Source organism: Anser cygnoides, chromosome W, assembly GCF_040182565.1.
Source record: "Anser cygnoides isolate HZ-2024a breed goose chromosome W, Taihu_goose_T2T_genome, whole genome shotgun sequence".
Classification (NCBI taxonomy): Eukaryota; Metazoa; Chordata; class Aves; order Anseriformes; family Anatidae; genus Anser; species Anser cygnoides.
This window is the reverse complement of record NC_089911.1, coordinates 14,646,711-14,662,865: the sequence shown is the minus strand read 5'-3', so window position 1 is coordinate 14,662,865 and position 16,155 is coordinate 14,646,711. Positions and strand designations below refer to the sequence as shown.

Genomic DNA, 16,155 nt, shown 5'->3' with positions numbered 1-16,155 from the left:
CAGCCCCGCAGAGAGGGATCTGGGGGTTGTGGTTGACAGCAAGTTGAATATGAGCCAGCAGTGCGCCCTGGCAGCCAGGAGGGCCAACCGTATCCCGGGGTGCATCAAGCACGGCATCGCTAGTCGGTTGAGGGAAGTGATTGTCCCGCTCTACTCTGCGCTGGTGCGGCCTCACCTCGAGTACTGTGTGCAGTTTTGGGCACCACAGTACAAAAAGGACGTAAAACTGTTGGAGAGTGTCCAGAGGAGGGCGACAAAGATGGTGAAGGGCCTAGAGGGGAAGACATATGAGGAGCGGCTGAGGTCACTTGGCCTGTTCAGCCTGGAGAAGAGGAGGCTGAGGGGGGACCTCATCACAGTCTACAACTTCCTCGCGAGGGGGAGTGGAGAGGCAGGTGACCTATTCTCCATTATCACCAGCGACAGGACCTGCGGGAACGGTGTTAAGTTGAGGCAGGGGAAGTTTAGGCTAGACATCAGGAAGAGGTTCTTCACCGAGAGGGTGGTCGCACACTGGAATAGGCTCCCCAGTGAAGTAGTCACTGCACCAAGCCTGTCTGAATTTAAGAAGCAATTGGACTGTGCACTTAGTCACATGGTCTAAACTTTTGGGCAGACCTGTGCGGTGCCAGGAGTTGGACTTGATGATCCTTATGGGTCCCTTCCAACTCTGGATACTCTATGATTCTATGACTAACCACCCTACTTGTTTACTCAAATGTATATCAGACCGGGAAGGCACTTCCCTTACATACAGAGGGGGCTGACATTTTGTTACAGGTGCCATTTTATTGAAGGGAGCTACTATTTTGTTAAACATAACTCATGTGTTTTCATACTCCAGCGACTGGCTGATGGACATTTCTTGACACTGTCATACCCATATGTTCTCAGGTAGCCTTGCGACTGTCTGGTAGGACTAGTCACCCTTATCAGTGTACCTGGGAGCACACCAGTAAAGGAAGCCTACTGTCATTACGTACAGTGTGGCTGCCACTTTTGACAGCGTCATTCCCCATATGTTTTCATATTGCTCTGTGATTGGCTGACAGACATTTCTTGACACCATTATGCCCACATTTTCTCAGGGAGACCAGCCCAGTGACTCAGGGACCTGGGGTCTCTGCTTAGGCTGAGAGAGGCGGCTGCCACTTTCCTGTTTGCAGGTTCAACCAACAGTGAAGCTTAGCATGTATCCCAGAGACACACACACACAGAGGACACTAACACGGCTAGTCACACACAAACTGACACAGATGAGGCACTGTCTTCAACAGCACCTACATACAGGACTCACATAGAATGTAAACATAGACAGCCAAGTCCCCCTTCATCTGGTACAATAGGTCACTAGTGAAGGCACACACACAACGCAAGCACATGCACAGTCACAGATTCGTCAAGTACCGGCATGGCCCCTCTGTCCACCTGGTACCATTGCCTAGATCCCACCCACTTCACAGGTCCTCTGCTCACTGGTTGGTCCAGTTTGATGTTCACATGCAGCACTCACACGCTCGTCCCACAGGCACTCCACATTCACAAGTCCCCCACCAGCTAGTCCAGCAGGAAGTTGGCTAGTGTATACATATGCATACCAGGTTTGGGGAAAATACAGACACTTGGCACCCCTCCCCCAGCAGCCAGCACCAGGCATGCAGGCTGTGACCTGTTGTCCTGCTCCAGCCACAGTACTGAGCCTCTCACTAATGCTAGTCCCTCCCAGTATCTGTTTTTCAGGACAAAAAATGGTCCTGCGCTAGTGGCTGGAGGTTAAGTACTCCTGCCAATCCAGTAGCTGATTCTGAGACCCTATTCACTCTAGTAGCTGGGTTGCCTACACCCTCAGTCTGACTCCAGCAGCTGACACCCAGTCCATTCATGACGATCCCCCCAGTAGCTGGTACTCCAGCTTCAAGGTCTTTAGGACCCTCCCTAGATCCAGAGAGCTATGGCCCCTCCAACAACTGACACTAGGACCCTCATTCACTGCAGCCGATGACACCACAGGCCAGCGGCACCTATACCCCGGGTCTGACTCCAGCAGCTGGCACCAACCACACACACAGATCTCATGAGTAGCTGTCACTTAGTCCTTGCAGCACACATATCCATGGGATAGAGAATGAGAACATGCAAATGTAGTCCTGATACCAGTGTATAGTTAATTCTGTTTTGTGTGAAAGAGATAAAATATGTACTTTGAGGAAAAGGCAAGATGACCCAGGCCTTGGAGATGTCTAAAGGATGATTAACTGAGGCACTGCTAATCAGGAAGACCATTACATTGACATTCTTGAGGGAAACATCCTGAATTATGCCCTTGAATTCATCACCAATCAACCTAACTAGTTGGCTGAAAAACAAAGATTAAGAGTATTCTAATGTGAACTATCTGTGAACCATCCTCATTATAATAGTAAAAATCACACCCCTAGGCTGGGAGACCCCAGCCCAACAAGGGACCCTTCCTCTCTGAGGTTGCACAGAATGATTGTGTCATGGCAGCAGTATGCTAATTACATAACCAAGCAGAGGCTAGGGGATTGTACAAACATGTAAACGTATTGATAAGGGATTGTATAAAGAATGGCCTGGAAAATCCTTAGGTTTGATAGCTTTGTGGGAAACCACCTGGTACCCAGACTTGCTCAATTCTGAAATAAACAATATTTCAACCTAGGGTGTGGATTGGTTCACTGCACAATGGGTAACAAATTAGAACTTTTTATCAGACAACAGTCCTGAGCTGAAGAAAACAAGGAAACCTTGAAGAAAACAAGACCAGTAGCCTTGAGCTAGCAAAATCAAAGGAGATAAGGGATGAAAACAAGAAAGCAAGGAGGAAAACAGCTGCAGGAACATTCCAGACTGACCCATAGTAACCTTTTGCTCATTAAAGGTCATTATCATATTAAAAACACACCCATCGAAATGGAAATGTATAGAAATGTGAGATTTGATCCCCCCCCCTTCCTCTTTAACATGCATGCTCAATAGCAAATAAGCTAGATGAGCTAAAACAACCAATCAGAAGTAGCTAGAGAGAGAGTTTCACAAGTTAGCTGTGTATAAATAATGGTGCTTCAAGTCAGAGGTGTGCTTGCCAAGCACTTGATTCTGCAGAATTAATTACACTCATGTAGATTCTGACTGTGTGCTTATTGGCCAGGTACACCAGGCACAAACCTACAGATAACACAGAGAGATAGTTAAGAAAATGATTTAATCAGAAGATATAAAAAGATAGGACAGATGGCAGTCTTGAGGTGCAGGGCTCAGACAGACTGTCCCTGTTTTATGCTCAACTGGCCCCCTTTATTTCCTTTTCTATCTACCCCCCTCTTTGTTCCTCCCTGCTCCCCTTGCCCTGTAAATCCTTTCATGGATTTGTATAGGGTTTGTATCAAATCCTCTACCCCTCCTAGTCCAACTGATTCTATGATGTAAACAATCTGCCAGGCCTCTCCATATTTATATTTCAGCCATTGTCCTCCATACCAGAGAGGCTTTAACCACTTGGCTTGCTTGATTGAAGCATGTTTCACAGTCATGGAAAATCTGTACAATAGTGTCCATGGTCAGGTCCACCCCTTGATCACGAGCCCACCTGTATGTTGCATTTATTTAGGCACTGGAACAGGTTGCCCAGAGTGGTGGTAGAGTCACTGTCCCTGGGGGTGTTTAAGAAAAGGTTCGATCTGGTACTTTGGTACATTTTTTAGTTGGTAATATTGGTCGTTGGGGGACTGTTGGACTAGATGATCTTTGAAGTCTTTTCCAGCCTTGATGATTTTATGATCTCTTCCTCAATGGCCTGAGGTGGAAGCCACTGTGCAACAGGCAAGCTATGAAACGTGGTGGGACCACTCCCATGACTGGAGTGCTGCAATGATTGGCTATAGGCTCTTCAGAAGGGACAGGCAGCACAGAAGGGGTGGTGGTGTGGCTCTCTATATTAAAGAGTGTTTTGATGTTGTGGAACTTGAGGCTGGGAATGATAAGGTTGAGTCCCTATGGGTTAGGATCAGCAGGAAGGCCAACAAGGCAGGCATCCTGGTAGGGGTCTGTTATAGACCACCAGGATGAGGACACAGATGAGGAGTTCTAAAGGCAGCTGGCAGAAGTCGTGCAATCGCCAGCATTTGTTCTCTTGAGGGACTTCAACTTCCCAGATGTATCCTGGAAATACAGTACAGCTCAGAGGAAGCAGTCTAGGAGGTTTCTGGAGAGCGTGGAAGATAGCTTCCTGATGCAGCTGGTTAGTGACCTACCATGGGAGGTGCCCCTCTTGACCTTCTGTTCACAAACAGTGACGGACTGGTGGGAGATGTGGTGGCCGGGAGCTGTCTTGGGCAGAGTGACCACGAAATGGTAGAGTTCTCTATTCTTGGCGAAGTCAGGAGGGGGATCAGTAAAACTGCTGTCTTAGACTTCTGGAAGGCAGACTTTGAGCTATTCAGGACACTGGTTGGCAGAGTCCCTTGGGAGGCAGTTCTGAAGGGCGGAGGAGTCCGGGAAGGCTGGGCACTCTTCAAGAAGGAAATCTTAAAGGCTCAGGAGCAGTCTGTCCCCACGTGCCCAAAGACAAGCCGGCACGGAAGAAGACTGGCCTGGATGAACAGAGAGCTGTGGCTAGAGCTTAGGAAAAAGAAGAGGGTTTATGATCTTTGGAAAAGATCATAATGATTTATGATTTTTGGAAAAGAGGGCGGGCCACTCAGGAGGACTATAAGGATGTTGTAAGGCTGTTCAGGGACAAAATTAGAAAGGCCAAAGCTCATCTGGAGCTCAATCTGGCTACTGCTGTTAAAGATAACAAAAAATGTTTTTATAAATATATAAACACGAAAAGGAGGACTAAGGAGAATCTCCATCCTCTACTGGATGCGGGGGGAAACTTAGTGACAAGAGATGAGGAAAAGGCTGAGGTGCTTAATGCATTCTTTGCCTCAGTGTTTAGCAGCAAGACCAGTTGTTCTCTGGATACCCAGTACCCTGAGCTGGTGGAAGGGGATGGTGAGCAGAATGTGGCCCTTATAATCCATGAGGAAATGGTTGGCAACCTGCTACAGCACTTAGATGTACGCAAGTCAATGGGGCCGGATGGGATCCACCCGAGGCTAATGAGAGAACTGGCGGAAGAGCTGGCCAAACCGCTTTCCATCCTTTATCAGCAGTCCTGGCTATCAGGGAAGGTCCCAGTCAACTGGAGGCTAGCAAATGTGACGCCCATCTACAAGAAGGGCCCGAGGGTGGACCCAGGAAACTATAGGCCTGTCAGTCTGACTTCAGTGCCAGGGAAGCTCATGGAGCAGATTATCCTGAGTGTCATCACACGTCACTTGCAGGGCAAACAAGCGATCAGGCCCAGTCAGCATGGGTTTATGAAAGGCAGGTCCTGCTTGACAAACCTGATCTCCTTCTATGACAAAGTGATGCGCTTAGTGGACGAGGGAAAGGCTGTGGATGTGGTCTACCTTGACTTCAGTAAGGCTTTTGACACTGTTTCCCACAGCATTCTGAAGAAACTGGCTGCTCATGGCTTGGACTGGCATACGCTTTGTTGGGTTAAAAACTGGCTGGGTAGCCGGGCCCAAAGAGTCGTGGTGAATGGAGTTAAATCCACTTGGAGGCCGGTCACTAGTGGAGTCCCCCAGGGCTCAGTACTGGGGCCAGTCCTCTTTAATATCTTTATCAATGATCTGGATGAGGGGATTGAGTGCACCCTCAGTAAGTTTGCAGACGACACCAAGTTAGGTGCATGTGTTGATCTGCTCGAGGGTAGGAAGGCTCTGCAGGAGGATCTGGATAGGCTGGACCGATGGGCTGAGGCCAACTGTATGAAGTTCAACAAGGCCAAGTGCCGGGTCCTGCACCTGGGGCACAACAACCCCAAGCAGCGCTACAGGCTGAGAGATGAGTGGCTGGAAGGCTGCCTGGCCGAGAAGGACCTGGGAGTATTGGTTGATAGTCGGCTGAATATGAGCCAGCAGTGTGCTCAGGTGGCCAAGAAGGCCAACAGCATCCTGGCTTGTACCAGAAATAGTGTGGCCAGCAGGTCTAGGGAAGTGATTGTCCCCCTGTACTCGGCTCTGGTGAGGCCGCACCTCGAGTACTGTGTTCAGTTTTGGGCCCCTAACTACAGGAAGGACATGGAGGTGCTCGAGCGAGTCCAGAGAAGGGCAACGAAGCTGGTGAGGGGTCTGGAGAACAAGGCTTACGAGGAGCGGCTGAGGGAGCTGGGATTGTTCAGACTGGAGAAGAGGAGGCTCAGGGGGGACCTTATCACTCTCTGTAAGTACCTTAAAGATGGCTGTAGCGAGGTGGAGATTGGTCTATTCTCCCACGTTTCCGGTAATAGGAAGAGAGGGAATGGGCTAAAATTGCACCAGGGGAGGTTTAGGTTGGATATTAGGAAGAACTTCTTTACTGAAAGGGTTGTTAGGCATTGGAATGGGCTGCCCAGGGAAGTGGTTGAGTCACCATCCCTGGAGGTCTTTAAAAGACATTTGGATGTAGCACTTAGTGATACGGTTTAGTGGAGGACTTGTTAGTGTTAGGTCAGAGGTTGGACTAGGTGATCTTGGAGGTCTCTTCCAACCTAGACGATTCTGTGATTCTGTGATATGTTGTAGATGGGGCCCTTCCTTTGAACATCCAGCCCAGCACCAGCAATCGGGGTGCCAAGAGGAACTGTGCTTTAGTACCAACCACTTCCGAAGCAGATCAAACCCCTTTATATACTGCCAATATCTCTTTTTCAGTTGGAGTGTAGCAGGCCTCGGATCCTTTGTATCCACGACTCCAAAACTCCAGGGGTTGACCTTGAGTCTTTCCTGATGCTTTCTTGCAGGGGCTCCAGGTAGGGCCATTCTCCCTTGCTGAAGTATAAAGAACATTTTTTACATCTTCTCCTGCCCGAACTGTCACAAGGGCTATTGCATGGACTGTTTAATTTTTCCAAAGGCTTGTAGTTGCTTGGGACCCCACTTGAAATCGTTCTTACAGGTCACGTGGTAGAGAGGGGTAAGAATCAGACTGTAATTTGGAATATGCATTCTCCATAATCCCACAAGGCCTCAGGTGGATCTGGACTGGCAGCCATTGCTTGGGGACTTTCTGTGCATTGTTTAGCTGGTAGTGAGCAAGTACTTTGTGCATCACTTGTTTTGTGTATTTTTTTTCCTTTCCTGTCCTATTAAACTTTCTTTATCTCAACCGACAACTTTTACTTGTTTTTCCTTCTGATTCTCTTCTCCATTCCACCATGGACAGAGAGTGAGCAAGCAGCTGTGTGGTGCTTAGCTGACTGCCAGGTCAGGGCCACACAGCATGTGGCAAATGCCAATAGCATATTTCAGGTCCTTACAGATGTACACTTTCTTCCCTTGTGCTTCCCTCCAGCCTTCTGTCAGGGCTTTCATATCAGCTGCTTGAGTACTATGTTCAGGAGAACTGGGCTCTGCTATTAATACCTCATTCTCAGTCATGATGGCATACCCTGTTACTCTCCTTCCTTCCAGATCGTAAAATGAACCATCTACAAAGAGTCAAGTCTTGAGTTGTCAGCATATATCTGTAAGGTCTGCTCTTACCTTTTCTTGATTTTGGGTTACATGCAGTCATGATGTGGTTCCCCTTCATCCAGTAGCAGTAACAAGGTAGCCAGGTTCAAGGTGCCGCATCTTCTCAAAAGGATGTTTGCTGTCAGCAACAGCAATTTGCATTTCTGGAGCCTCTAAAAACTCAACACTCATGATGCACATTTAGTTAACATAGAATCATAGAATCACAGAATCATAGAATCATAGAATGGCCTGGATTAAAAAGGACCTTAAAGATCATCTAGTTTCAACCCCCTGGACATGGGCAGGGTTGCCAACCACTAGAGCAGGCTGCCCAGAGCCGCATCCAGCCTGGCCTTGAATGCCTCCAGGGATGGAGGCATCCACAACCTCTCTGGGCACCCTGTTCCAGTGCCTCACCACCCTCTGAGTGAAAAACTTTCTCCTAATATCTAACCTAAATCTCCCCTGTCTTAGTTTAAAACCATTCCCCCTTGTCCTATCACCATCAACACATGTAAACAGGCATTCCCCCTCCTGTTTATACGCTCCCTTCAAGTACTGGAAGGCGGCAATGAGGTCTCCGCGTAGCCTTCTCTTCTCCAAGCTAAACATGCCCAGTTCCCTCCTTCTTCATAGGAGAGGTTCTCCAGCCCTCTGATCATCTTAGTGGTTCTCCTCTGGACCCGTTCCAAGAGCTCCACATCCTTCTTGTGCTGGGGGCCCCAGGCCTGCACGCAGTATTCCAGGTGGGGTCTCCCAAGAGCAGGGTAGAGGGGGATAATCACCTCCCTCTCCCTGCTGGCCACCCCTTTGTTAATGCAGCCCAGGACACAGTTGGCCTTCCGGGCTGCAAGCGCGCGCTGCTGGCTCGTGTCCAGCTTCTCGTCCATCAGGACCCCCAAGTCCTTCTCCGCAGGGCTGCTCTCAAGTTCTTCTTCTCCCAGTCTATAGAAATACCTGGGATTGCCCCAGCCCAAGGTCAACGCCTTGCACTTGGCCTTGTTGAACCTCATTAGGTTCTCATGGGCCCACTTCTCCGGCCTGTCCAGGTCCCTCCGGACGGCATCCCTTCCCTCTGTTGTATCGACTGCACCGCTCAGCTTGGTGTCATCTGCAAACTTGCTCGATTCCGTCGTCTGTGTCATTGCTAAAGATGTTGAAGAGCACCGGTCCCGAGGCCGACCCCTGAGGGACACCGCTTGTGACCGGCCTCCACCCAGACATAGAGCCGTTGACCACAACCCTTTGGCTGCGACCAGCCAACCAATTCTTTATCCGCCCAGCAGTCCATCCTTCAAATCCATACCTCTCCAATTTAGAGAGAAGAATGTGGTGAGGGACCATATCAAAGGCTTTGCTCAGTCCAGGTGGCATATCCTATCCCAGGACTGGTTTCAGCCGTAAACAACAAACAGTTACGAAGAGAGGTGTAGCTCTGTAAATATTTTTGTTGCCTTGGGTGAATTGGTGTCTGGTCGCATTGAGTGGCCCGCGTGGTAGCTGGGAGATGGCCGACGGGGAGGACTGAGATGTTAAAGCTGCCTGTGGTTGCCTGCCCCCAGCCCCAGCCCCAGCCCCGTCCCCGTGTGCCATCCCGATGGCAGTAGCGCCTGGAACCTCAAACTAAAGCGAGCGTATTCTGATGTCGTTACCCTCCAAGCCTGTCAGAGAGGCAGAAGCGCTGTGGCCTACTCAGGCAGGAACCGCGCGTGTGGGGACGGCCACGTCCCTGCCGCCGTGTCGGGCCAGTTTGAGCTCCGCTCTCCCTGGGGCTGCTGCAGGGCACCGCGGACCACGCTTGGGCAGCCTTGGGGGGCACTGCCTATTTTTCCAGAAGCCTCCTCCCCAGCTGAGCACAAACCCAGTTGTGATGTGCCAGGGCTGAGCACAGGCTTTGTATTCCTCCCCGCCACCCCCTGCGCGGGAGGTGCAGCTTTCCCCCTTAGAAACACCAGCAGTTGAAGTGGGGCTCTCAGGGAAGGTTGTGGAGCAACTTCTGAAAAGGTAAGGCCTGCCCTGGCAAAAGCGGGGATCTGCCTGCGGGGAGCAGCGCCCAAAAGCCACCAGCGTGTTTGGGGTGGAGCTGATAGGGTCATAAATAATAGTTGGGGCTACGAGCGCGAGGTCCCGCATTTGGTCCGGGGCAATCCTAAGCACGAATCCAGGCTGGGCGGAGAATGGATGGAGAGCAGCTCTGAGGAGAAGGGCCTGGGGGCGTTGGTTGATGAGAAGCTCGTCAACCGGAGCCGGCAATGCAATGGACGCTTGCAGCCCGGAAAGCCACCCGTATCCTGGGCCGCATCAAAAGGAGGGCGGCCGGCAAGTCGAGGGAGGTGATTCTCCCTCTCTGCTGCTGTGCTCTTGTGAGGCCCCACCTAGAGTAAGTACTGTGTTCAGCTCTGGGGCCCCCAGCACAAGAAGGACGGGGACGTACTAGAACGCGTCCAGAGGAGGGCCACGAAGATGACCAGGGGGCTGGGGCACCTCTCCCAGGAAGGCAGGCTGAGGGAGTTGGGGTGGTTCAGCCTGGAGAGAGAAGAGAAGGCTCCGGGGAGACCTTGGAGGGGCCTTCCAGTACCCAAAGGGGGGGCCCTACAGGAAAGCTGGGGAGGGACTCTTTGTCAGGGAGAGGAGCGATAGGGCAAGGAGTAATGGTTTTAAACTCAAAGAGGGTAGACTTAGACTGGATAGTTGGAAGAGATTCTTTCCTGAGAGGGGGGTGAGGCACTGGAACGGGTTGCCAGGAGAAGTGGCGGATGCCCCGTCCCTGGAAGTGTTTAAGGCCAGGTTGGATGGGGCTTTGAGCAACGTGGTCTAGTGGAAGGTGTCCCTGCCCAGGGCGGGGGGGTTGGAATTAGGTGATCTTTAAGTAAGGTCCCTGCCAAGCCAAGCCATGCTATGATTCTATGATCGGAGCAACCGTTCTGTGGAGCTCGTTTCCCAGCCGTGCAGGGCCCGGCTTCCCTCCGCGGAGCCGCCCAGCCCGTTTTCGGGCGCCCACTTCCTCCCTCCCGGTCGGATCCCTCCGCGCCCCGAGGGCACGCGACCTCCCTGAGCGCCGATAAGCACCGGGTCGACGGGAGCGGAGCCGCCGAGAGGGCGGGGACAAGGGAAGAGGGCAGGCGAGGCAGCCAATCGAGGCGCGGGAGCGGTCGGCGGCGATCTGTCGGCCCAATGAGCGCCGCGGAGGGCCGGGCCGAGTGCGGGAAGGGAGGGGGCGTTGTACCGAGCGGGCGCCGTCATGGCCGACGGGATCGTTAGGGCGCAGGCCGCCTGGCCCGGCGGCGGCGCTGCCGCTGCAGCCGCTTTCGGAGAGGTCGCCTGCAAGGGCAAGGAGGTCCCCGCCAACGTTCTCCGTGAGGATGAGCGGTCGTGGGCGAGGAGGTAGCCGCGGCGTCGTCGTGCGAGTCTTCTCTTTCCTTCCTTCCCTCGGCCGCTCGCAGGCCCTCTGAAACGAGGGCCCGTCGCGGGTCCCGGGAGTGCGGCAGGGCGGGTGGTGGCCTTGCTGCGGGAGGGAGGGACGGACGGACGGTCGGTCGGTCGGTCGGTCGGTCGGGGTCTCTCCGGCTCGTGGCGCTCTCTACTGCAGCGCCTCTAAAACCCCGCGCTTCTTCGGTGCGCGTCCCGCCTGCCCCCGGGGTGCCACGGCGCGTACTGGGTCGCCGGCGCAGTCGGTCTCCTTGGGGGTTCGGACTGCCTGCGTATAGGCAGCGAGCATCGCAGTAGTGACCGTAATCAGTCATTTCTGCGTAGCAGAAACGCAGGTCTTGATGCGCCTCGTGACAGCGTTCTAGAGACGCCCCGGCTCGGCCGTGCTAGGCTTTGGTTATGGCACCACCCCCACCGCGCACGCGAGCGCACGCTCTCTCCAAAGTGGCTTGTGAAAGGGAAGAATTGCAGCTTTTCCTAGCTTTCTTAAACATCTAGAAGCCAGTCAATCCCGCAGGCTGCTGGTCCTCACTTGAGGCGGGGGGGGAACTTAGAACTGCTTTTGGAGTGTAGTTGGCTATAGCGAATGGTCTTGAATTTGCTTAGCTCGCTGTACCGAAGGCCTGTTTCACAGTTGAGCGATGTTATAGGGGGGAGAAGTGTGAGGAAGGCTTGTAATTCTCGATTGTCGCGCAGTGAAAGGCGATGGTGAGTAAGAAGTGCAAAGCATCTGTGGAATCGAGTCTTATCGGCGCTGTTTCAGTCGCATCTAAAATAAATAAAACTGCCGGAAGTCGCTAATCTGAAGTACTCGGCTGTCTCGTTGCCCCCGTCACCTTGCGTGCTGGATCCTGCTTCTGGTGCCGTATGCAGTTTCTGTCTGCTGGTGATTTGGGGAGTTCCCTCGCAATTAGTTGCGAGTCGATGGTTTCCTACAGATCGGTGGTATTCGTGTTTCGCAGGTGATACCTTGGCCTCGGTCTGGAGGTGTCTGACGTAGAGCCGGCCGTAACGGGCTAACTTGGAATGTTCTTTCCCCTGAGTACGTGGCGTTATCGAGGACGGAGAGTTTATACAGCCTCAGCCGGATTACTCCGGGTTCTTTGAAGATGCCTTCCTACCTCTGGCCGAGGCAATATTTGGACATAACTGAAGGACAGTTAGCAATTGTTTGCCGCTTGTGTGTTTTGCGTGTAGAAGGTAGAGAACTTTGCCTATTCAAAGATCGCTTAAGAAGAATCGCTGTTTTGTCGTGCGCGTTTGGGGTACCTGATAATCTGCTTCGGTAGGACGAGTTCGGTGGGGCATAGTGATTTGCTTAAGCTGTTGCCTTTCTCTGAAGCTGACTGCGTTGTAACTGTTTACTCTTCCTCCAGCGCCTTGCGTTCCGTGATAGTTCGCCTCAGGCTCCAGTGTTTTTTCCTAGTCCTTCCTGAGAAGGCAGTTGTCCGGTTATGTGAAGCAGAAGATTCTGGCGGACCCGTGAGTACTGTGGGAGCTTTCTTTTCGCTAGGCTGGCTGTACCTGTAACTAGTTTGTAACTTCCTAGACTCTTTCCCGTCCCCTCTTTTCCTCTGGATGTTGCGGAGGGGCGCACAGTAGGCTATTTTGGGTTTTCCGATGCTGTAGTCTTTTGCCTCTAGCTTGTAATGGAGTTGAGCTTTTTGACTAAGAGCGGCGATATAAAGCGATGCTGGTCTCCGGCTACGCGCTTGTAGTGCAAAAAGCAGTGTTGTTCCGAAGTACGGTCTGATGCCCGTTTTCACGGTTTCCAGACAGCGGCGGTGGTACTTTGACTATGCAGAAGAGGGCTTGGGGTTTGGGCAGGTCAGAGGCGAGGAAAGGGAAAGCTGGTTGAGCGGCGCTGGGTGTTTGTTTCGCTGTTAGCTATGCAAGTCAAGTTCCAAGGCTTTGTGAGGCCACGCAAAAGAAAAGGCACCGTGAAGCTTTTATTTTCCGCCAGAGCGGCTTACGTTGCCCGAAGCTATGACGGGGGCTTTAACCCCCGAGACAAATTTAGCTTCTGTGACTGTTTTGTAGTCTGTTCCTGTCTAGAGGGTAATTCAAAGAGCAGCGGTTGAATCGTGAAGGATTAGCTAACCGTGTTCTGTGGATGGTTCTCCGCTCGCGTTCGTTCTGTGCGTTGTGGCACGTTATGTTAGGTAACGTTATTTCCTTTTTCCAGCTTCTTGGGCGTGTAATGGTTGTTGGCAAGAAGTGTGCTGCTAACCTGGACCTGACCAATGGATTCCGGATGGCTGTGAATGCCCACCCTCGGGCCCTTCGGGCTGTCGTGTACATCTACGTATTCTGGGTGGCGGTCAGTTGGGCCGGCCTCCTGGCTAAGGTTTTTGCACCGCAGGCGTCACTGCACGCGTACGGGTCGCCGCCGAGTAGGTTTCATATGTTGCCCATCAATCTAGCCCCTGTTGATGTATGATTTTTTTTTTTTTCCTGGACGGCTGTCTATGGAGGGTAATAAAGAGCTTTGAGCAGCACTTGCACAATAAAGATGGAGCATGGGGATATGACCTCTGTCTTGTGTGTCTTGCCGATGGAAATAGTTCTGCAAGTTAAAAGAATGTTTCGGTCTGTTGACAGTGTCGTGTAGATGGTGGTTTGCCCAGTCATTTGAAACGCGAAGATAGAAGCGCTCGGCGGTCCTGTGGGTCTCCATCTCCCTAATACGATCTAGGATGTGCTGTGTGTTTGAGGCCTTGCTATCTTCCCCCTGCTCCCAAATAAAAGGGCGTGCTTTTATTGCGAAACAGCCGCATCGAGGACTGGCAGATGTAGAACCAGAGAAGAATAAGGTTGGAAGAAAGCTTCCAGGCATCGTCTGTTGTCTGCCCCTGTCCCGAGGAGGCAGAATAAACTCTGCCCGGTGTGATTTCTGACAGGTGCTTGTCAGCCTGTTCTTGACTACCGTAGGAGTTTTGCTACCGCTTTCTTTTCAGTCGTGGGTTTCGCAACTTCGAGAAGTAATTTCTCCCACAGACACTTTTCAAAGCGTAGAAGGCTCTGGGATGCTTGAGTCGGCTTCTGAACGTTCAAGACTCGGCTGCCGTTCCCTTTATTTTTTGTATGTATTTTTAGAATCTTTTTTTCTAAACGAAGTCTGTTGTTCAGGAACTAGAAGAAGGATTAGCTAAAGGCACCATAAGGCGTTTAAATGCGATCACCTCTCGTGCTTTGTTAGACCTCTGGCTTTGCTGTGCTCCTTGTTTAATTGCGGTTACGTTCAAGGCTTACTGGAGCGTGGGAGCGTTAAAATGCTATTAAATATTTTTAGTGTTTGAAACTTGCTAATGAAATGATTTTTGTGACTCCGTTCCTCACAAAGAAACTCGATTCCTTAGCAGGAGGAATGATCTTTGTTACTGGATCTGTTTGCGGGGTTAACGATTGCAGCTGTGAATGACTAAAGTCTTTCAAAGAAGCTGAATGATAAAAACCAAACCGAAACAAGAAACAGCCCTTGTTCTACTCGAAGTAATATAGAATTTGCCGTTTGCGGGGTCAGATGAAAATAGTTGTGGAAGTCAACTACTTGGGGGGGGGGGGGGGGAGGGGAGGGGAGGGGAAGGGAAGGGAAGGGAAGGGAGGGGTGGGTGGAGGTGGAGATGCTGTTGCCCTTTCAGGGAAAGCTTCTTAAATTGGCACTTGATCAACTGTTCTGTTTCTGTATTTGTCCTTGGTCTCTTTCATTGGTCTGTTTTGTTGACGTAGAAGAGCCGATGGAACTGCTCAAAGAAACCTGTGCAAATGGACCTTGAGTAAGTATTTACGTGTTCAACTGTTCCCCAGTCGGTCTAGCTAATGCTATCAGCGCTTGTAGTCTTTCACAAAAGGTGTTTAATTCCTGAGAAAGTAGAGGAGGAAGATGATTGGTAATCTCTTTGCTTAATAGGCACTGTTAGACAACCGTAGAAGGCGAAGAAATTTGCCCCCGAGGCACCAATTTGACCCTTCCTTTAGCCTGTACGCTTTCAAAGAGCATATCATAGAACCATAGAATGGCATGGGTTGAAAAGCACCTTAAAGATCATCTAGTTTCAACCCCCCTGCTCTGGGCAGCGTTGCCAACCACTAGAGCAGGCTGCCCAGAGCCGCGTCCAGCCTGGCCTTGAATGCCTCCAGGGATGGGGCATCCAGAACCTCTCTGGGCAACCCGTTCCAGTGCCTCACCACCCTCTGAGTGAAAAACTTTCTCCTAATATCTAAGCTAAATCTCCCCTGTCTTAGTTTAAAACCATTCCCCCTTGTCCTATCGCTATCAACACGTGTATTTTTACTCCTGTATATACAGATTCGTAGGGGTTGGAAGGGACCTCAAGAGATCATCGGGTCCAACCCCCCTGCCAGAGCAGGTTCCCTAGAGCAGGCTGCCCAGGTAGGCGTCCAGACGGGCCTTGAATATCTCCAGAGAAGGAGACTCCACAACCTCCCCGGGCAGCCTGTTCCAGCGCTCCATCACCCTCACCGTGAAGAAGTTCTTTCGCATGTTGGTGCGGAACTTCCTGTGCTCTAGTTTTTGGCCGTTGCCCCTTGTCCTATCCCCACAAACCACTGAAAAGAGGGTGGCCAAGTCCCACTGTCTCCCACACTTAAGATATTTGTAATCATTGATAAGATCCCCTCTCAGTCTTCTCTTCTCAAGGCTGAACAGACCCAGGTCTCTCAGTCTTTGCTCATAGGGGAGATGCTCCAGGCCCCGTATCATCTTTGTTGCCCTCCGCTGGACTCTTTCCAGGAGATCCCTGTCTCTTTTTGTACTGGGGAGCCCAGAACTGGACACAGTACTCCCAGGCGAGGCCTGCCCAGGGCAGAGTAGAGGGGGAGGATCACCTCCCTTGACCTGCTGGCCACGCTCCTTTTAACGCATGCCAGGATCCCATTGGCCTTCTTGGCCACCAGGGCACACTGCTGGCTCATGGTCAACCTGTCGTCCACCAGGACCCCCAGGTCCTTCTCCGCAGCGCTCCTCTCCAGCAGGTCATCCCCCAGCCTGTACTGATACACGCGGTTGTTCCTTCCCAGGTGCAGGACTCTACGCTTGCTCTTGTTAAACTTCATTTGGCTTCTTCCTGCCCAGCTCTCCAGCCCGCCCAGGTCTCGCTGAATGGCAGCACAGCCTTCTGGCGTGTCGGCCACT

General features: G+C 51.6%; 2 protein-coding genes across 12 annotated transcripts in view; one reads left to right on the top strand and one right to left on the bottom strand.

Annotated features, from left to right (window-relative positions):
* The window catches only part of LOC125181537 (uncharacterized), a 266,555-nt gene that overhangs the window by 17,606 nt on the left and 232,794 nt on the right, over positions 1 to 16,155 (bottom strand). The gene's annotated exons all lie outside the window — the stretch shown is intronic.
* LOC136788626 (adenosine 5'-monophosphoramidase HINT1-like) overlaps positions 1 to 16,155 on the top strand; it is a 76,714-nt gene that overhangs the window by 43,874 nt on the left and 16,685 nt on the right. For 3 of the 8 annotated variants that reach the window (XM_066987189.1, XM_066987190.1, XM_066987188.1), the window contains exons 1-3: positions 8,261 to 10,955; positions 12,377 to 12,482; positions 14,730 to 14,776. In XM_066987189.1, coding sequence (XP_066843290.1) covers positions 10,813 to 10,955; positions 12,377 to 12,482; positions 14,730 to 14,776 — 296 coding nt within the window. In that variant the 5' untranslated portion in view covers positions 8,261 to 10,812. The other 5 variants (XM_066987187.1, XM_066987185.1, XM_066987184.1 and 2 more) reach the window with 5 other exon arrangements.